Consider the following 21852-nt stretch of genomic DNA (forward strand, 5'->3'; position numbering starts at 1 on the left):
AAATTTAGGGCGGTGAGGACTTGAAATGGTAGTTCAGACTCCATTCCACAGGAGGGCAGTAAATCACTGACATTCAATTGCCCAACCACCAAAACAACACAAAAAGAAGAACAATTCTGCTCACTTCCCGTAGCATTAGACGCTAAATTGAATGCTAGCACGTGTGTACCGCAGTTTATTACACTACATACATTACAACGGAAAAAATGCAACTTTTATGAATTAGCGTGACTCTGATTAAACCCTTTTAGATTCTGGGCCGTCTAATTTGACTATAATGGCGGACAAGGAGTCTGCCGAAGACTCACTTAATCAAATCAATGAGGGCGACTACGTTGTGCTGAAACGTGGAGATATCTACAAAGCTTTGCAAATCCTGCCGAAAAAGTAAGTCTAAAATTACTGAATGTGTGCTGCTCTTTTTGACAGTAAAATCAGATTGGACGTCCTGCACCGTCATTGGCAGCGAAAAATGTTTCCTCGATGCTAGCCACCCTAGCTAAATTGGAATGGGTGGTTACTGTCATTATTAGCTAACAAGAGGTATATAATTAACGATTAAAGGTGAAAGTGAGTGTGTCCATTTTGTCAGGCAACAAAATAATGTTTCCAGTATTAATATTTGATTTTGAAATGATTCGTTTTGTTTTTTTGTAAATGACAATTCTCAAGACTGTTAACTAAAGTTGTTTTGACCGCCACTGGGCAAAATAAGGTCTAATAATAATAATTTCTCTGTTTTGACATCAGGAAAATTGGGTTTGAGAAACAGTGGTTTTTCTTGGACAATGCCATAGGACACCATTACAGCACTGCTTTTGAAATTTTACCCGGAGGAAAACTGCAGCCTGCCAAACCAAAAGAGGTGCAAAGTGCCGATTCTGGTAGGTGCAGTTTATTTTTGTGTTTTTGTTGTTGTTTTTTCCCCTGGAATAAAATCTAAAGGCAAAATTATTGTCATAAAAGTGCCTGTCGGAGACGAGCATACACATTGCAGAATGCAAAACATGCATTGAGCCTCATTACGCTTTTTTTCTGCAGACACGAAGGAGGCCGGAACAGACAACCGTAACATCGTGGATGACGGCAAGTCGCAGAAATTGACCCGGGACGACATCGAGACGCTTAAAGAGCAAGGCCTGAAGGGTCAGGTACTCGTTGACGTGCTTCATGACACTGCAAAACTATTTTTTTGCCTTTAGAAATTGTATAGTCGCCATTTTTAAATGTATACTGGTCTCCCATGTGTTCATTTGTTTCCTCGCTAGGAAATCATCCAACAGCTCATAGACAACAGCTCCACCTTCAGAGATAAAACCGAATACGCCCAGGACAAGTACATCAAGAAGAAAAAGAAGAAGTGAGACAACACAACATTTCATAATCAAAAAAACTCACCGAACATCATATACCGCAGGGGTAGGGAACCTATGGCTCGGGAGTCACATGTGGGTCTTTTGATGGGTGCATCTGGCTCTTTGCTAACCTGTGAGCTAAAATATGGAAATCGCTGGTGACGGAACTGAGATATTACATTTAGAACTGCTTTAATCTTCATTTTTTTTGCAGTAGTCTCTTATGGAATGCACCCTCTCATTGATTAGCAACAGCATAAGAATCTTTTTAAAAATATTCATTTTTTTCTACTTTAAAAGTGGTGAAATTTAAAAAAAAGTTGAAAAGGCCCTCGTTTACATGTATGTATTTTGACTTTTAAAATCGTAGTATGGCTCACAAGGAATAACATTGGAAAATATGAATTTTGTGGCTCTCTTCGTCAAAAAGGTTCCCGACCCCTGATATACCGTCTTATTACAGATACGAGAACACGGTGACTATTCTGAAGCCGACCTGCCGCATCTTGGCGCTCATGTATCACGGACGCGAGCCGGCCAAGATCTGGTGGGTTTTTTTCCCCCCGCCTTATCTCGCAGAATTGCACAACAGTGCGAGTCATTTCATTTTTTTTTTTGGCGTGTGCAATGCAGTCACTTGCGATTTGACACGCTGGCCCAGATGCTGACCCTGGCCAACATCCACGCCGGAAGCAAAGTACTGGTGTTTGAGAGTTGCGCTGGCCTGGTGCTGGGCGCTGTCATGGAAAGAATGGGAGGTGAGGGACATCTCTTTCCACGCCAAAACATCCCATTCATTACGCCATTAAATGAGTGATTGAAACTACATTGACATAGAAATAGATGCCATCTGCTGGTAATAAATGCAGAATAAGTGCTTTCTCGTTTTATGACCTCCTCTCGGCATTTAACGAGCGTTTCTTCCCGCTCCTCTCTCTCTCTCTCTCTCATCCAGGCTACGGATCAGTGATCCAAATGTATCCGGGGGGTGCGCCGGTCCGGGCGGGGGTGGAGAACTTCGGCTTCCCCGCTCGCTTCCACGACACGCTGCATGATTTTCCAATCTGGCGAGTCAACGCTTTGCTGGCGGGCACATTGGACACCGGCGTTAAAGAACCCGCAGCCGGTGAGGTTACACGCGATAAGATCAAATCTGGCGTATTTTCCAAAATTCTGCCTTTTAATTAAACAGTGTTTTTCAAAAATACCGATGACGTCATTTGTCGTTTTCATGGATTCTCAGAGGCCACGCCCCCTGAGGAGCACACCGACGGGAAGCACCGTGACGCCCCCGAGGCGAGCACCCACGCGGAAACGAATGCTAGCGGCGATCGACGTATGGACGGCGAACGCGAAAGAGACAAACAGGCCAAAGTATGACAAAATATCCAATGGGATTGACACATTCGTGACCCTTTCTGTAATGTTTTAGGCCGAGCTCAAGAGGGTCAAACAAGAGGAAAAGCGCAAGAAACTAGCGGCGGTGGCGGCTATGCTAGAAGGCAGGAACGCAGACGGGTCAGACATGCCATCACTTACTGAGAGAACCCAACCTGAGCTATATTTATCTTAATATTTCATGATCTACTTCTCGATAGATTGGTCATCGCCTCTCGCTTCCACCCGTGTCCAGTCCTGATGGGCCTTCTCAAGTTTTTGTCTCCCTCCAGACCATTTGTAGTCTTCTCGCAGTTTAAAGAGGTGAGCCATAATAATAATAATAATGATAGTAATGATAATCGGACATAGGCTTTGTCATCATCATCATTGACTCGACAAAAGCCTAATTGTCATCATACCCAGAATCAAAACATCAACAATTTTTCAAATAGGCTCAACCATTGAGAATGGTGTATTTACTATTAATGTCTATTAAAATGTTAGAGTCATCTAATAAATGATTGGAAATTGTAGATGTTGCTTCTTTAATTCCAGTTTCTTGACTTCAACCCCTTTTGTGGGAACAGACTTTACCGCAAATTATTTTAAATGCAAGCAATTGTCATAAAAATTTCATTGTTAAAAAGTGCTCCATAAAAGGTACATCCATGATATTATTATTATTATTTTTTCCAAATAAAAATCTCCCTTTCAAAATGTTAGTCATCTAATAAATGATTGTAAATTGTAGATATTGCTTCTTTAACTCCAGTTTCTTCACTTGGAACCCTTTTTGTGGGAACAGCCTTTACTGCAAATTATCTTAAATGGAAGCAATTGTCATAAAATTGTAATTGTTAAAAAGTGCTCCATAAAAGGTACATCCATGTTATTATTATTTTTTCAAATAAAAATCTCCCTTTCAAAATGTTAGTCATCTAATAAATGATTGTAAATTGTAGATATTGCTCCTTTAAGTCCAGTTTCTTGACTTCAAACCCTTTTTGTGGGAACAGCCTTTACTGCAAATTATCTTAAATGGAAGCAATTGTCATAAAATTGTAATTGTTAAAAAGTGCTCCATAAAAGGTACATCCATGTTATTATTATTTTTTCAAATAAAAATCTCCCTTTCAAAATGTTAGTCATCTAATAAATGATTGTAAATTGTAGATATTGCTTCTTTAAGTCCAGTTTCTTGACTTCAACCCTTTTTGTGGGAACAGCCTTTACTGCAAATTATTTTAAATGGCAGCAATTTTCATAAAAATGTCATTGTTAAAAAGTGCTCCATAAAAGGCACACCCATGTTATTAATATTATTAAAAATCTCCCTTTCAGCCACTAGTGGAGTGCTTCACCAAACTAAAGGAGCAAGGCAGCGCCGTCAACATCCGCCTTTCCGACTCCTGGTTACGCCATTATCAGGTGACTTTCTATCTCGCCTGGGTCGTCTTCTTAATACGTTCTGACCCGCGTTTCTTCCCCCTCCAGGTGCTGCCCAACAGGACGCATCCCAAGCTGCTAATGAGCGGCGGCGGCGGTTACCTCCTTTCGGGCATCACGGTGGCGACGGAGAAGCCGGAGCCGACCGGCTCGGGGGAGCCGGCGGCCAAAAAACTCAAACTTACAGAAAACTGAAGGCGCTGTTCGCGCCCTCGTCGGTGTTTTCGGGGCACTTCAGCGACTGAGCTGCCGGGAGTGTCGGTTTGGATTTATCGCCAGTTACGCAAGAAGACGACGCAATACAGACACGCATTAGTTTTCTTGTCTGACAATAAGGTCAGCCTTTTTTTTAAGAATGTTTTATTTTGCTGGATTTTTGTTGTTGTAAAATAACGAGTCGTAAGATTAAATTAAAAGATCCCGATGCAGAATTGTTTTTGTTTTCATTCTTATGGATAGAAAGTCTGTTGCAAACATGGTTTTATTTGTTTATCATTACGATTCGGCACCAACACTAATGATGGTCTTTTTTAAAAATGTTTTTAGTAAATAAAAATAGGAGAAGGGTCTCAAAGATGTGGACCGTGGGCCAAAGACAAATTGTATTGTTAGTGTTACACAAACATATTTTGCCAAGTGAAAAAAAAATTTTTTTTGATTGAAAGGAATGATTTATTGAAGGATCCATGTTGGAAAATATGACTAAAAAAAGTAAAATAAAACTTCCAAACATGAAACTAATGTAATAATTTAGAAAAAAAAATCCTCTAGGAATTATACCGACTATTTTATTTACTGTTTTGTTTCATATATCTCTAGTGATTGCACACAGTTTAACTCTGTTTCTTTCATTGACGTCAATAGACGTCAAAAAAAAAAATCATTCAAAATGCAGATTTTTTTTTCTTCTGTACTATAAATAATCCTTGATAGTTTAAGGTCCCAGAATAACTTTTTTATTGAGCACAAACATTTAAAAAGACAGTGACATGAGTCAATATTGGATGATTTCTATTTATAAACATCAAAAGCATTCCCATGCTCACGTTGACAATATCAAATTAGCACAACACAATGATTATTAAATGCGTTTTAAGCCAGGCTCCACAGTTGTTGGCTTCTTTTTTGTATGTTTTACGCACATTTAATTTGGTTTCCACGTAAACAACAAAAGCCACGTTCATTCTTTCTCATTCAACTTGGCAGCCATTTTCCTCATTTCCGCGTCCATCGCTGCTAAGTTCTCCAAAGCTTTTTCCTGCAAAAACATATTTGAAGCAAAGCGCTGTTATTGCAACATAGAAATATTGATGTAAAAAAAAAGATGGACCAATTTTTGTCAAGTGCTTTAAAAAAAACATGTAAATAAGACATTTTGCCGCAGACTATTTGCGCGCCAAGTTGTTGATGTGCGCTCATGCGGCATATCTGGGGGGAATGGACATTTTCATAATGAGCTGGATTTCCTCCGCGGGTCAGCGAGCTTGAGATGGAACATAGTTTACCCGCAGAAAACCGCAGTCTCCCACTGATTCTGCTGATTTTTCGCCATACAATGCGGTCTTGAACGAGCACGGAATTTATTTGTGAGGTCTATTCTGACAGTCTGAATGCAAAAGGACCGAAAAAAAAACTTTTTTAACTGTTTTAATTTTAATTAGTTTAGTTTAGGGCTGCCGGAAGAAGCACCACATTATTTTTCGGCATCCTAACAAAACCTATCAATGGAAAAATGTCATTTCCAACGATGTGTTTTCCCGAACAATGTGGTTTTCCGAACCTGGTGAGGATGGAGCGCCCCCGCTTGGACGTCTCCCTCCGCCGCCTCCTTTTTGGCGAGCAGGTCCATCTCGCGAGTCAACAGCTCGTCCACCTGCAAAGAGTCGGACTCGCGTCGATGGTCCTGAGGACGTCATAGCGCAAAGACTTTGGTCTACCTTGTTTGAGGCGGCTTTGTCTTCTGGCTCCCTTTTGGACCAGGCGGGGTGGTAAAAGCCTCGGTAGATCCAAGGGTTTCTCTTCTCGGCGAGATCCCTTGTGGGATAAAAAAAATCAGACAAGGACATCAACCTTTGAGTTTAGGCCTCGCTTTGGTGTTCACATACCTCAGATCTTGGTTTCCGTCCCGTGGTGGTCTTTTGTCCAAGCTCCAGTACTCCTGACTGCGTTCTCCATGGGATTCCTCATCACGCTTGTGCTTTTTCTGGTGGTATCTCCCGGGCCTCCAGGAGGACTTTTTCTCCCTCCCAGTGTCAAAGTCCCAGTATTCTTGGCTACGTTCTTCATTGGGATCCTCTGAGAGTTCTTGGTCTGGCTGGCGGTCCCTTCCGGTTCGCCACACTCTCTTATATCTGTCAGGATCCAAATCCCAAGACTCTTGGCTGCGTTCGTCCTCCGACTCCTCTCGGGGTTCCTCTGGGAGTTCTTCGTCTCGCTTGGATTTCCTCTGGTGGGGTCTCCTAGACCTCCATTCTCTTTTGTCTCTCTCTGTGTCAAAATCCCAAGATTCCTGGCTGCGTTCCTGATCCGGTTCCTCTGGGAGTTCTTCATCTCGCTTGAATTTCCTCTGGTGGGGTCTCCTAGACCTCCATTCTCTCTTGTCTCTCTCAGTGTCAAAATCCCAAGATTCCTGGCTTCGTCCCTCATCCGAGTCCTCTGAGAATTCCTCATCCCTCTTCGGTCTTTTCTGGTGGTATCTTCCGACTCTCCATTCCCTTTTGTCCCTCTCGTTATCGAGCCCCCAGGACTCCTGGCTGCGATCGTAATCCGTGTCTTCTTCACGCTTATGTCTGGTTTGGTGGTACCTCCCTGGTCTCCACTTTCTCTTGTATCTGTCACTGGCAAAATCCCAAGACTCTTGGCTGCGTTCGTCGTCTGATTCCCGATCCGGTTCCTCCGGGAGTTCTTCATCTCGCTTGAATTTCCTCTGTTGGGGTCTCCTAGACCTCCATTCTCTCTTGTCTCTCCCGGTATCAAAATCCCATGATTCCTGGCTGCGTTCCTCATCCGGTTCCTCTGGGAGTTCTTCGTCTCGCTTGAACTTCCTCTGTTGGGGTCTCCTAGACCTCCATTCTCTCTTGTCTCTTCCGGTGTCAAAATCCCATGATTCCTGGCTGCGTTCCTGATCCGGTTCCTCCGGGAGTTCTTCGTCTCTCTTGAACTTCCTCTGTTGGGGTCTCCTAGACCTCCATTCTCTCTTCTTGTCTCTCCCGGTCTCGGTGTCAAAATCCCATGATTCCTGGCTCCGTTCCTCATCCGGTTCCTCGGAGAGTTCTTCATCTCGCTTGAATTTCCTCTGTTGGGGTCTTCTAGACCTCCATTCTCTCTTGTCTCTCCCGGTATCAAAATCCCAAGATTCCTGGCTACGTTCCTGATCCGGTTCCTCCGGGAGTTCTTCGTCTCTCTTGAATTTCCTCTGTTGGGGTCTCCTAGACCTCCATTCTCTCTTGTCTCTCCCGGTCTCGGTGTCAAAATCCCATGATTCCTGGCTGCGTTCTTCATCCGGTTCCTCCGAGACTTCCCGGCCCCTCTTGTGTCTCCTCTGGTGGTATCTCCCGGGCCTCCACCCCCTCTTGTCCCTCTGGTCCTCGACCCCCCATGACTCCTGACTGCGTTGGTAATCCTCCTCGGACTCTCGCCCCAGAGGCTCTTCGTCGCGTTTGGGCTTCTGGTGAAACCCCCCCGGCATCCAATTGCTTCTTTTCTCCCGTTCCTCCTCCACCTGGTCTTCGTCTTCCTGGTGTCTCTTCTCCAGACTCCAGGATTCTTCATTTTCTTCTCCGGTCTTCTCTGGCTTTGGCTTCAGGAGGTCTTGGATTTCCAAACCCTGGAGTGCCTCATCTTTGGGTCGCTCCTCTTCATCGTTCTTCTCGTCTGGAGGAACGTGTTGAATTCCTGCGATAGGCCACGCACGATTGGTCATTTAGCATTTTGTTGTGAATTTACTCACATGTGGTTCAGACCTGATCGGAGAATCTCCTTGCAATCTTGTTCCAGTTGGGCGTCCGCTTGGGAGAGCGCTTTGGACAAAACCTGGACCAAACATCTTTTCACCTGCATAGCAAATAAGGACTGAATTGATTGGTAGTCAGTTATGTTGTTGTTGTTTTTAGTTAAAGATGAAATAGTTGCGTTTTTGTCTTGAATCGTTTGAAAGACAGTAAATATCATTATTTTTTATTTACGTTCAAAAATAAGTGGACAGCAGGAAATATTCAGTTTTATTTATTTTGAAAAATATTTTTGGACAAAAAAACAAGATGAAAAGATGAAATATCAAATTATCTGGATTAAAAATGTGATTTTTTTAGAGAGTTAAAGATTAAATAGTTGCGTTTTTGTCTTGAATCATTTGAAAGACAGTAAATATCCATCAAAAACCTTTTTAATTTTTTATTTAGGTTCAAAATAAGTGGAAAACAGGAAATATTCTGTTTTATTTATTTTGAAAATATGTTTTTGACAAAAAAACAAGCTAAAAAGATGAAAAATAAAATTATCTAGATTAAAAATGTGTTTTTTTTTTAAAGATGACACTCATTTAAATTCACTAACCTTTATTTCAATCTACTCACCTCCCATTGCAGCTTTACACCAATTTACTATATTTTTAAATCTAATTCACATTGTTTTGCCTCGCGTTTAAATGTTTTTGGACCAATGTCCTCAAATCCAAATGACTTACCACATCTTCCCTCTGGCCATCATCCCTCCCCAACGGAACCGCTTGATTTTCTAGACAGTAGATAAAACATTTTTTAAAAATATCCCAAAATAAATACGCCTTGTGAAAAGTGCGGAAAGAGAAAGGTGAACTTACCAAAGAGAAAAATCAGGGCCAGGAGGAGAAAAAGAGGAGTGGATGTCATCTTCTGGACTCCGGCGAAGAGATGCTGGCGAGGAGGAGGAACGCCACCTCCAATATAAAGGCGCCCAAAGTGGGGGGGACGGGTGGGGGGGGACGGAGAGAGAGAAAGCGTGGGAGGGGGTCTCGTGTCTCTCATGTCATGACTCATTAGACCTGCAGGAAAAAGCAGAAAGCACTTGTTTTTTTCCCCGTCTTGGACGAAATTACCTTTCGCACAGGTGGCGCTTTAAGCATTATTGAGCGTGAGGTGGGGGGGTGTCGTCGGTGGGTGGGGGGTCACGCCGCCTGGAGCCCAAAGGCATCCCGGTGATAGCCTATCACACACGCGGCAAATTTCATTAGCACGTTTTTAGCCCTGTTGCAGTACGATAGCGTTCAAAGTGAAACGATAGCGTGCGTCGTTAAGCAAAAGTGCCTTCCGAATTATCATTCGTGGATTTTATCTTCAATTAGAGTAAAAAAATTGCTTTTTTGACAAAAAAGGATGTTTTTGAGGAATTTAACAGTAGGATTTAAATTGAAAGTAGCATATGAATGAGTTTAATTGCATTCCATCTTGTTTTGTTTTTGTATGCGATTATCTCTCATCACATTCATTCATTTTTTTATGTTGCGGGTCTCGGCGGTCCTGTAGCCTACCCTAGCTCACCTGAAGAGAATCCCTATTAACATAATTAAGCTGAACTATATTCCAAAAATGAAAAAAATATGGTCTCGCGACGGTGATAGCTGTCCAATCATGTGACTCCAGGCAGCGAATGAACAATGAGGCGCCATAATTAATAATAATAATACAATAATATAATGATGATGATGATGATGATGATGATGATGATGATGATGATGATGATGATGATGATGATGATGATGATGATGGTGATGGTGATGATAATGTTGATAATGATGATAATGATGATGATGATGATGATGATGATGATGATGATGATGATGATGATGATGATGATGATGATGATGATGATGATGATGATGATGATGATGATGATGATGATGATGATGATGGTGATGATAATGTTGATAATGATGATGATGATGATGGTGATGATAATGTTGATAATGATGATAATGATGATGATGATGATAATGATGATAATGATGATAATGATGATGATGATGATGATGATGATGATGATGATGATGATGATGATGATGATGATGATGATGATGATGATGATGATGGTGATGGTGGTGATGATGGTGATGATGACGGTGATGATGATGATGATGATGATAATGATGATGATGATGATAATGATGATAATGATGATGATGATGATGATAATGATGATAATGATGATAATAATGATAATAATGATAGTAATGATAATAGTAATAGTAATAATAATAATAATAATAATAATAATAATAATAATCGGACATAGGCTTTGTCATTATCACTGACTCGACAAAAGCCTAATTGTCATCATACCCAGAAACTGCGTATGAGGAAATTGGTAAATTGGACTATCAATTAGAAATAATAATTAGTTACAGGTGCAACAAAGCAAGATGTCTGATGACTGTAAACGAAAGGTTAGCCACCTCGTCAATAATTCATCAGCACACTTTTTAAGAGCAGCGGTCCCCCAAAGTATAAAAAAAATAGTTTAACGACCCCCGCGCAATCGATAGTTGGTGCTTATATGAAAGCACTAAATTAGCGCTGCACTCTGAAACCCGCAGTACGACTCCAGACTGTTTTTTTGTCTTTAAAGGGCTGTAAAAATCATTTAGTCAGCACACATACGAACACGGCCAAGTGGGGGCGGAGTCACGGCCTATGGCGTTCAATCATCCGCGCCCGCCAAATGTGGGGATGCTATCTAGCCTTTTTGATATGAACGAAAGCGCCTAGCTATATCGCACTTTGTCTTCCAGTGTAATAAAACGCGGGTAACGGATAAAACACGATGTGCTCGCTAATGGGTATTTGTTGCTGCCGCTTGTTTTTTTTCAAAAATTGGATGTTGGCGCTCGTTTTTAGCGGAGTCAGCGTGCGGCCCGAGAACTTTTATGTTCTCGTGTTGTTGGGGTTATTCTGGGATATTATTATATATGTGCGTATTGATCATCATATGTATGTGTGGAATATTAGTCATTATATGTATATGTGATACATTAAATCATTATAAGCAGACGGAATCTCAGTATAAGTAAGTGATACTGAAAAAAAACCCATGCAAAAGCAACCCTATGCAACCAAATATAGATTAATTTCGAGCAATGTGACAAATATGACGATTTATAGGAGGCATTTTGTAGTCTTTTTCATCCACAAAAGCCTCAGAGTTTTGTTTGTGGTCAATTATTTAATGCTTTGGGCTTTTAAAGAGTGAAATAAAGATAAATAAATAAATGTAAATTACTGTAATTCTATTGTCACTGAAAAGAAAACAACAAAAGGATCCTAATGAGCTCTTTAGGGAGGTAAAAAAATAAGATAAGTACCAAAGAGCCCATAAGCTTTCTGGCTAAATAATTAATCAGCATTTCATGTCTTTTTTTGTGTCAAATAATTCGCAATCTACTAATCAACAAATGTAAATGTCTGTTTTATGTTATAAACCTGATAACATTCCTTATATTGTTTTTTTATACCTTCCATTTTGTGCTTTTCTGGATGAATGACGTTGAGTGAAATGCAACCCGATTATTTACGACCCTTTCTGCCCGTGGGTGACACCTGTCAATCAAAGTCGTCACTGATGCTTAATGAGAAAGGACGCTGACCTTTTTTGAAACGTATAATCTTGTTATTTTCAATCGATGGTAAACCTTTAAAGCGGAAACATAGTTTGCACCGACACAATCGTAAAAATGTGTTTTGGGCCTATTTTATATACCCAGCCTGGTACAATGGGAAACAACAATATAATAGTCTGTATATTTGATAACTGCTTTAACATGAAAAATTAAAGCCCAAAATCATTAGTGGAGGTTTTCAGGGCGTAAAATGTGACTGGAAAACAGTTTAATAATTGAAATTGACATCAGATGACAGTAATACTTTCTGGAAAATGTCATATACACTAAACAGGTAGCTATTTTTTTTAGCGGCTACAAAAAGTTAATTGCCTTTAGCTGTGTGAGTTGATATTCTTAAGCTATAACCTTTGGGGGTCACTGATGACACACTTTTATGACCTTACGTAAAATACCTAATCAAGGCTTTAAAAAAAGAAGAAATGAAAATAACAATGAATTGCAATTAACTGCCTGCAGTACCCTTTTTCAACACGTGATGGCTGAAATGATTAGTGTTTGGTTTTATAGTGTTGCAAGCACAAAAATATTAGTAAAATGGTTGAATTATTGGTTGCAAGTCTACAGAATATGATAATATTATTGCCAATGTGTGTTCATTCTTTTGATGGATACGAAATGATTCTCTAGTTTTCGACGACCGCTAAGGTCATTTAACGCATCACTGTGCCAAGCCAAGCGATTTTTGACTTGTTTGACGCTCGTAAGGAAAAATGAGGGAGGAACAATAAAACGTGACTTTTGTGAATTCAACGTGACTTTTATGAATTGACATGCGTGAGAGGCGGGTCCAAAATACGAACGTTGTCAGCCGACCTCGTTGCCAACAACGATAAAATGTTCTATCTGGCATAGGGCGGTTTCAACTTGATTCCGGATGTGTGGGTGGGATGGATGCGGAAAACAAGGCGAACAACTTTAGCAAATAAATTAACTAGCTGGTCATCTACAAGGTATAAACAATTTAATTGCAACATTTTGAGCCATGAAATCATTTAAATAGGCAAAATATTGCGGTATTGTTTATTTTATAACGACCGGATTCCAAAAAAACTCCATGTTAGTCTATAGGTTCTTTTACTTTGAAGAAAATCCTTTTCATCCGCCTGACCTCTAGTCTAGTTTAGTTCGTTGCTATTTCAGATAGTACACATCTTTTGTCTGATCAGCTTTTCGGTTTTGCCACATACAAGGAGAGTTTGGGTTCTTGCGTTAACGTTGGTAAACCCAAAAAAAAAAGAAAAAAGAAAAAAAAGAAATAATTTTAGCACTATTGCTCGATATCGAACGTTAATGGCTCGCTGCAGGCACGAGACGAGATGCGTGACTAGTAAAATGCTTTCGTAACCTAACCAGCTGGCCCCAGTCATGAACTACCCGATCGCCGCCTAAGAAGGTAATTATAACATTTAGTTTTAAATCTTATGGTACTTTGATCGAATATGTAATTTTCACGTTAATCTTTAGAATCAACATGTAGCTTTCAGTGGATATAGGAGCGGTCTATATAAAAGAAGAATAAAAAATGCTCACTTTGGTGGTTTGTTTACAAATAATAAGTCACGTGCTGCTAACTACTTTAGTCATTTTTTGACCTTACTTCATTTTTATTGTATATAAATCTTGTTATGACTACTTATTTATGTGTCCACTTTATAGTGAAGCTTTAAATCTCATTGTGTTTGTATCATGACAATAATGGCATTCAAGTCATAACTTTGATGTATTTTATTGACATATTTACTCGAATTATTATTATTATTATATTTCTTAGTGAGTGCTTGTCGTCAATATGTCAACAATGGAGATGTCCCAGGTGACCCTGACTGTCAGAGGAGAAACGTGTCCAGGTTGGTTGAACATGACGCAACAACAACAACAACAACAACATAAAATTACTTTATAAACACCCATGGCAAAAATGTACTGAAACATAAATTGGCGTATAAGTGCACTCCTCAAGTTTCTTTACATAAATCCGTAGCGTTTTGGCAAGAGTTGGACCAAACAAAAACAGTAATAGAACAATCACTAATAAAAATTCTCAATTTCTACTGTCCACTGGATAAAAGACTCTTACGTAACCCGTGGATCGAAGTAGCACTTGGTTCCTACTTGGTTCCTCAGGGGAGGTGATTGCCGTGGTCGGGAGCTGTGCATCCCTGGGGAGCTGGAGCTACCAAAAAGCCGTCATCTTGGACGCACAGAGCGACGAAGGGTACGTGAAAGCTTAGTTTTTCCCCATTCCCCGCCAGCGAAAAGAGAATATTCTTTTCACGACTGCAATGTTCTCCCTGGCTTTATCAGGAATACATGGATCGCAGTGGTCTCCATTCCCAAGGGAGTCCAGGTCAAGTACCGGTACTTCAAGGGCTTCTTTCTGGAAGCAAAAGTGAGTTGTTGTTGTCGTAGTATTTATTTCTTTTTTAATAAGATCAATGAAACATTTTTCTACCTTGACGTGAACGTAAACAACTATCTAATCTTGTCACGGGTGCGTATTTCATGGCCATAAATAACACGACAGCGCACGTCAACAAAATCGTTAATGATTAAAATCTACATCTTACATAAGCTTTCCAAAGAAACGGCATTTTTTTTATTTTTTTGGAACAAACTGGGGAAATCATTCAAGTAAGTCCGTTGTTTGCGGCATTTTTTCTTTCCGTATTCGCTAACATGCCTCTTTTCAGAGATGAACCCCCCACCCCCTGAGGGTGCCTGATGGTCTGCTCAAAAGATGGCAGACCGAACCACTTGACCCATCCTGTATGCATTAAAATTGTGAAAATAAAACCCAAACATTGTTCTTGCAGAGCCCAGGCGGTCCTTTTCAGGTGATAGTCAATGTGTGGGAGAGCCATCGTCATCCCCGCACCATCACCCCCACAGGTATTACAACAGATGCGCACGGTGTAAATAAACTCCTTGCAGAGCTTCAAATTATTATATTTATTGTAATAATGTCACTAGTTTCCTATCGCTTCCCCATTAGGGACTGGCTGAGTGACTTTCTGGAACAGGCTTTGTCGCACAACAGTTGGTTCTAGATATGCTTGCAGCATAAATTCCTTTGCCACCTCACTCTTTTTATTTATGTTACATCATTAATCTTGGCAATGTTTCTGCGTATGGTAGCTCGACGATATGCAATGTTTACAAACTGATCGAATACTCTAAAGGTTTTCTTATGATTAAAGATAAAATGGAAGTAGGGGTATTTTATATATATATTGTTGGATAGAATAATTGTTTTTACTCTGCTTCTTCTAATGCTGTTTTCCTTCATTGCAGGATCTCAACTAACTGTCATTGATGGCCATTTTGGAACTCACGGTAAGTCTAACACTAAAAAACAACAACAATAAAATGCACCATTTCAGATGACTAGTTGACTAACAAAAACATTGTTATAGAAATGGTATTTTGTTATTTAGGGGACTAACAAAAATACATAATTTTTTTGTTCATTTGAAATACACTCTAATAGGATTATTATTTTAATAAACTCAAATGACTTCCATTCACAGTGGAAAGGCCACCACATGACAAAAGAATGTGCTCAGTTGTAAATAGCATTGAAACAGCAACACAGACTTGAAACTAAACATGAAATATGTTGCTGTTCCTCATTAAAAGCAACAACAACAAAAAAAACAGATGATAAACTTCCTTGTCAGCAACCACAACAGACAATATGTCCTCCCTCGCTTTAGATGGAGCAAAGTGCATCGACGGCGGTTGGCTGACATGCCAGACGGAGATCCGCCTGCGCCTGCACTATTCCAAGACATCTCCAGTGTCCATTACCAAGAAGAAGTTCAAAAAGTCCCGCTTCAGGTAGGCCAAAAACCTCTTCTGGACCCAGATCCAAACAAAGCCTTCGCTCATCCCCAAATGTTCAACTCGCCATCTGCTCAGGATCAAACTGACCCTGGAAGGGGTTGAGGAGGAGGATGAAGAAGACGAGGACCAGGCGTCCCCCCACAAGGTGCCCACCACCCTGGAGATCAGCATGATCAGCCCCAAATGCTACAAGTCCCGGCACTCTCAGCCTGAGTGCGGCTACGCCCTGGAGCCCTCGCGCTGGACCGAGTACAGCATCCACAGCATGGCCCCCTACAACCTGGAGCTCACTTTTGAGTTTTTTGAGGTGAGAAGACCACCCGTGGGACTTTTGAAAGAGGCCCTCTTCTAACCAAACACTTTCAGGAGGATCTGGGCGAGCACGTGGTTCAGGGCGACGTTCACCCGGGCCACGTGGGCACCGCCTGCCTCCTGTCCTCCACCTTCTCGGAGAGCGGCAGAGACCACGGTCTGGTCACGTTGCCCATCATGGGCCGCAACTCCAGGCAGACCATCGGCAAAGTGCGAGGTAAGCCACGCCTTGGGGGAGGGGGGGGCACGCTTAGGGAGAAACTGAAGGATCCGTCTGGTCGTAGTGGACTACCTGGTGATCCGACCCATCCCGGGACTGACGTGCGGGATGAGCGCCACCTTCAGCAAGTACTGGAAGAAAGGACGAGTCCTCGACGTGGGCCACCGTGGAGCCGGAAGTACGCAGGCAGCCAAGTAATAGCTCGTGGCCAATCACCTTCCCAGGTCGGCTGCCGGCTTTCTCACATGCCGTATTTGTGTTTCCCAGGCATCACCGGGTGCGAGAGAACACCATCGCCTCATTTAAGAGCGCCGCCAAACACGTATGTCCACCCGACGCCATTTTAGGACCGTATTTTCCGGACTATATTTACCGCTTTTTTCTAATACTCTAGTGCAAGGGTGTCAGACTTGGGTTGGTTCGCGGGTCGCTTTAACGTCAACTTGATTTCACGTGGGCCGGACCATTTTAGATATAATATTTTTTTATATAAATTGATTAAAAGAACTGGATTAAAAGCCCTGAATATTCAGTTTTTTATAGATCTAAAACAATGTTTATTTTAACCTTTTTTAAATATATTTTTAGATTTTACAAAATGATTTTTGAACTAAAAACACAGAAAAAATGATTAAAAAAATGACAATTATTGATTTAAAAGGGGGGAAATCAGGAAATTTCATATACATCTATACTCTTTATTTTAATTTGATCCTAAAACAGAAAGTTGGCACTCATGATTTACTTTCCCGGGCCACACAAAATGATGCGATGGGCCAGATTTGGCCCACGGGCCGCCACTTTGACACACGTGCTCTAGTGTGTGTGCCTGTTATTTTTTTTGCAGTGATCTAAAAACCTTTATGTGGATAGATTCCTATTTAGCCCGTTGTTGCCCATTTTACTATCGATTTATAATCCAGTGCAGTTTACACATATTTTTTTCCTTTTCCTTCTGTGTATTCTTTGGTTGGTGTGACTTATTTAACTAAAAATGACGGTATGTTTGAACACACAGGGGGCCGCCTACGTGGAATTTGACGTTCACCTCTGCAAGGACGCCGTACCCATCGTCTACCACGACCTCACGTGCTGCATTGCCACTAAAAAGAAGGTAACGAGCCTTGAATTGAGGTTACGATGCTCGCACACTTCCTCAATGCGTACAAAGAGGACTTTATCTTGACTTGGATGTTTTTGCAGAAAAACGATCACACTGTGGAACTCATCGAGGTGCCTGTTAAAGATCTGACATTTGATCAGCTGCAGCTTCTGAAGGTCAAAAACTATTTTCAAAAAAACATCCGTCTCACTTTTGTCTTTATCTAACAGCAAACTTGTCACGTTTTTTTATGGAGAGAAAAAGTAAAAATGCACATTTTGGGAATTTCTAGTTAAGTTATTGTGTGTTTTTGAATGTTTACTCAGCTGGCACACGTCACTGCTTTGAAGGATAGCGATCTCAAAGGTCTGTTTTTTATGTTTCTTTATCAAAAGCTGATTAACTCTCGACATTGGATTACCAGCTGACCACGCATTGTTTTTATTTTCAGATGTGTTGGAGGACGACGACGAGGTCGACGAGCACCAGCCTTTTCCCTCGCTCTCGCAGGTATGACGCCAAAAAAAAGCATCCACAGGTTTTTTTAAAGTTCTCCATTTCTGAAGATCTTTCATCCCGTCCGTCATATTTTCTCAGCTCTTCCAGGCTCTCCCCGAACAAGTGGGCTTCAACATCGAACTGAAGTGGATCTGTCAGATGAAGGTGACGTACCGTAAAACCAAAGTTCTCGACAACTAAACATATGGAAGGAGCGTAAATGGGCAACATTTATCATTACAGGATGGATCCTGGGAAGGCAACTTGTCAGCCTACTACAACATGAACAAGTTCCTAGACATTATTCTGTCTTGCGTTCTGCGGGAAGGAGGCGACAGACGTATCGTCTTCTCCTGCTTCGACCCAGACATCTGCTCCATGTAAGCCGAGTGATACCTGAAAAATATATTGAGGGACAAATACTGTATTTTCACGACTATAAGGCTCAGTTAAGTCTTAAATTTTCTCCAAAATAGACAGGGCGCCTTATATATGGAAAAAAATTAAAATGTGTCATTCATTGAGGGTGCGCCTTATAATGCGGTGCGCCCTATATTCGTGAAAATACGGTACTTAATATTCTGCCTTTTTTAAAATGTTCTCCAAAATAGACAGGGCGCCTTATAATCCAGTTTGCTTTATATATGGAAAAAAAATAAAATGTGTCATTCATTGAGGGTGTGCCTTATAATGCGGTGCGCCTTATAGTCGTGAAAATACGGTAGCATTTTTTGCATTTACACCTGATTTCCATCATTAGACATCTCTGCAAATGACGAATAAATGCACGTTTGACCTAAAATGGATTCAACATTTCCATTTTTTTTTCTCTCTAAGGGTGCGCCGCAAGCAGAACAAGTATCCCATCCTTTTCCTGACCCAAGGCATCTCGCAAAAGTACCCGGAGATGATGGACGTCCGCTGCCAGACCACCGAATACGCCATGAGCTTCGCTCAAAGCGAGGACATCCTAGTATGACCCACACACATTCCGTTCCCATTTTCGCTTTACAAGTGAGCTCATTGTCCCAAATCATCCAATCCAGGGCATTAGCGCTCACAGCGAGGAGCTGCTAACGAACTTCAACCTCATCGGCGAGGCTCACGGCAAAGGCCTGGTGGTGTTCTGCTGGGGCGACGACAACAATGATCACGAGAACCGGAGGAAACTCAGGGAGCAGGGCATCGACGGGCTCATCTACGACAGGTAAAAACAAACAAACAAAAAACCCAATCCTTTGTGATTATATGACCTAAAATACATCTTTTCACTTTTTTACCGTTAGCATCAATGCTAAGCGAATCAACCGCATGGCTAATGGCTCATTCACAACAGTAAGGGTTTACTTTGGTTTAGCGGCGGTCCACTCGATGGCATATTTATTCTCCCTCGGCAACAAATCTGCATCTCAGCAGGTTGTTTATTTCACTTCTGTTTATTTTTGCAACGTTTCAATGCTCACGCTCGTCACATCTGACAAGAAATGAAGAACCCCCTCGGCTTGTGCCAACGTTCCATCATGAAATTCCTCTTTTTATTAACTCTTTCCCTTTTTTTCCACCCCCAGAATTACCGATGACTCGCTGCCAAATTCTGAGTCGAGTCCCCCAGATTGCTGTAATGTCTTTCTGGCATTTTCATGCTTGGTTGCTCATATTTAAGAATGGAAAGCAGGAGCTTGTAGTTGATAATACACGACAGTTGTCATCCCAATCGTACTTTGGGTCAAGACCAAAAACAAAATGGTCGGTCAACTGCCCTGCCTTATCAATGCTTTTGGCCAAGTATGTACCCTGGCATGGGCTCACCGCCGTTGGGTTATTTTAACACGAATGAACGGCTTGAATGTGGCACTTGGTGTGTTGGATGCGTTTCCCTCTCAAACGTCACGCGGGACAAAATGCGGACAACTAAATTATCCTATTAAGCCTTGTCAAAAATCATTTGAACCGCATGGAAATCTTCCTCAATATTGCGTGTTTTACTGGTCTTAAGAGTCAAGAACAAAGACTTGAATCTCAGCCGCGCACCATCCGCCACGGGGTTAAAAATGATAGTTCTTAACGGGATTACAGCCTCGCTTTACTTTGAAAGCTTAAAAGCTCACCGGCCTTCTGCTGCTTCTGTTGGGATGCTTAAGTGTCTAGCGCAATACTGAAAAATACTACATTGAGTCTGTTATCTGTCATCAACACAAAGGAAGGACTTAGCGAGCAGTTGTGACCGGTCGGTTATGTTAGCCGATGCTATCTGCACCACAGTTCAGATCCTGACGAGAATCTAACGATTGGTAAATGAGTCAGGTATGCACGTGACCGGACGTTTGGTTGCCCGGACGTTTGGTCGCCCGGGTGAATATAATTTTGAGAGCTGGTTTCAACAGTAGATATTTAGATATTAAACTCTCTCTCTCTCATGAATATAATTTTGAGAGCTGGTTTCAACAGTAAACTCTCTGTCATGTTGTCAAACGTCCGGCGACCAAACGTCCGGGCGACCAAACGTCCCGGCGACCAAACGTCCGGGCGACCAAACGTCCGGGCGACCAAACGTCCGGGCGACCAAACGTCCAGGCGACCAAACGTCCGAGTAACAGGTATGCATGTCACGGTATGCATACTAGAATGCAGTGATTATAATACTCAATGTTATAAAAGCGAGGATTGTTTTTTTTAGTTGTGTTTGACTACCAACACACAAGTGACATACCACATTCTTGTGTGCTCCCTGGCACTACCTGCCCAGTCATTTATTTTAGGGTGGAGTAAGGTTGCATTGCTTTGGTGTTAAGCTGGGTTGTAAAATGGACTTCCTAAGACGCAAGGCAAACATGGGTGGCTCAACGTGCTTTTTGTTTTGCCTCATTTTTGTTCAAACGACAAAGCGTCGATTGCACGTTAACGTTACGTCAACCGCTTTCTGCAGGATCTGTGAGGAGCAACTGGAACAGTCCAACATCTTCCAGGTGGAGGAGCAGCACTCCTTGCGGGAGGTCATCACCGAGGAGACCCTCAAGAGCCCCGCCTGCTCCTGCTACTCCATACCGTGCTCTTCGGCACCCTGCGCGGGCAGCAAAGAGCGGGCCTGCAGCGGCAGCGCCGAGTCCGACTCAGGCCTCAGCTCCTCGTAGGCTCCTCCGAGATTGGTGTGTATAGAGTTCCAACTGCATGTTGATTGTCACGATAACTTGCTTCTGCTTTCGGAATTTACGCACAAGTTGTGTCGCAAATGTGCCTGTGATTGGTGGAAATCTACCATTTCGAGTTTTCACCTTGAAATACACTTTCCACAAGCTTTAAACATATGGAAACATACTAGGACTTACTTTTCAAACACATTTTGAATGTATTTGAACACAATAAATACACAATTGCTAGCTTATGTTTAAAGAAAAAATCAAAGACTGATCAGAAAGGCATTTTAATTAGAATTAAAGTGGATCACGGTGGATTAGAGTAAGATGTGCCATTATTTTACATTTTTTTAATGCCTGTAGCCATCACCTTAAAGCAGTAGAAGTCCAAAACCATTAAAAAAGGACCTTTTAGCCTGGCTTTCATGAATTTCTACCTTCCTTTTTTGTTTGTTTTGTTATTATTTAGCAGATTGTACATGTAATCTTTCATGAATTTCAAAACTTGAGGTAATCATTTTCTCGCACTTCAAATGCAACGTCGCCTTTAAACTTGGTACGAGTGGATATTGTGTTTCTGTTCCGATGATTTATCACAATCAGGTTCACATCAGGTATTTTTGTTTGTTCGTTTAATGTAAATAGGGAGCCTTTTTGGTGGGGGACTATCTTTGCCTTCTGTTACATTTTCTAGTTCCCCACAGTAAAGTACAGTAATTCATAGCACTAGTACTTTATCATGCAATGTCATGTAAACAAGCTTGCATTTTTACTCCATGAGTTGCCACAACAGGATGTGAAAAAGCATGTTGATCTTTTCATTGAAATTAAAGAATCTAACTTAACCTGTCCTTGATTGTTGTTGTTTTTTTCCAGGTATAAATAGCCAAATGATTAAAGGATCCTCCCCA

General features: G+C 41.5%; 3 protein-coding genes across 4 annotated transcripts; 2 read left to right on the top strand and 1 right to left on the bottom strand.

Annotated features, from left to right (window-relative positions):
- The first annotated feature begins 106 nt into the window (after positions 1–106).
- On the top strand, positions 107–4612 carry trmt6 (tRNA methyltransferase 6 non-catalytic subunit). Its single transcript, XM_077587151.1, has 12 exons — positions 107–387; positions 751–884; positions 1042–1151; positions 1269–1360; positions 1819–1902; positions 1989–2113; positions 2311–2481; positions 2599–2729; positions 2788–2873; positions 2954–3056; positions 4077–4163; positions 4230–4612. Exons 1-12 carry the CDS (start codon positions 278–280, stop codon positions 4374–4376), a joined length of 1380 nt encoding a protein of 459 aa, XP_077443277.1. The 5' UTR covers positions 107–277; the 3' UTR covers positions 4377–4612.
- A 502-nt stretch (positions 4613–5114) lies between these two features.
- chgb (chromogranin B) lies at positions 5115–9107 on the bottom strand. 2 transcript variants are annotated; one of them, XM_077587143.1, is made up of 8 exons: positions 9001–9107; positions 8866–8915; positions 8144–8234; positions 6767–8075; positions 6287–6646; positions 6119–6215; positions 5962–6054; positions 5115–5439 (listed from the first exon to the last, which is right to left on the bottom strand). In XM_077587143.1, exons 1-8 carry the CDS (start codon positions 9047–9049, stop codon positions 5362–5364), a joined length of 2127 nt encoding a protein of 708 aa, XP_077443269.1. In that variant the 5' UTR covers positions 9050–9107; the 3' UTR covers positions 5115–5361. The 2 variants fall into 2 exon arrangements, with proteins under 2 accessions (XP_077443269.1, XP_077443268.1); XM_077587142.1 differs by having other exon boundaries at positions 6287–8075.
- A 3724-nt stretch (positions 9108–12831) lies between these two features.
- Positions 12832–21786, top strand: gpcpd1 (glycerophosphocholine phosphodiesterase 1). Its single transcript, XM_077587146.1, has 20 exons — positions 12832–13225; positions 13604–13679; positions 13957–14047; positions 14137–14221; positions 14646–14721; positions 15124–15165; positions 15546–15669; positions 15751–15982; positions 16042–16204; positions 16272–16401; positions 16475–16529; positions 17226–17321; positions 17411–17485; positions 17636–17675; positions 17761–17819; positions 17907–17972; positions 18051–18187; positions 18645–18780; positions 18854–19014; positions 20734–21786. Exons 2-20 carry the CDS (start codon positions 13622–13624, stop codon positions 20936–20938), a joined length of 2031 nt encoding a protein of 676 aa, XP_077443272.1. The 5' UTR covers positions 12832–13225; positions 13604–13621; the 3' UTR covers positions 20939–21786.
- The last annotated feature ends 66 nt before the right edge of the window (positions 21787–21852 follow it).

This window comes from Stigmatopora argus, chromosome 19, assembly GCF_051989625.1.
Source record: "Stigmatopora argus isolate UIUO_Sarg chromosome 19, RoL_Sarg_1.0, whole genome shotgun sequence".
Lineage (NCBI taxonomy): Eukaryota > Metazoa > Chordata > Actinopteri > Syngnathiformes > Syngnathidae > Stigmatopora > Stigmatopora argus.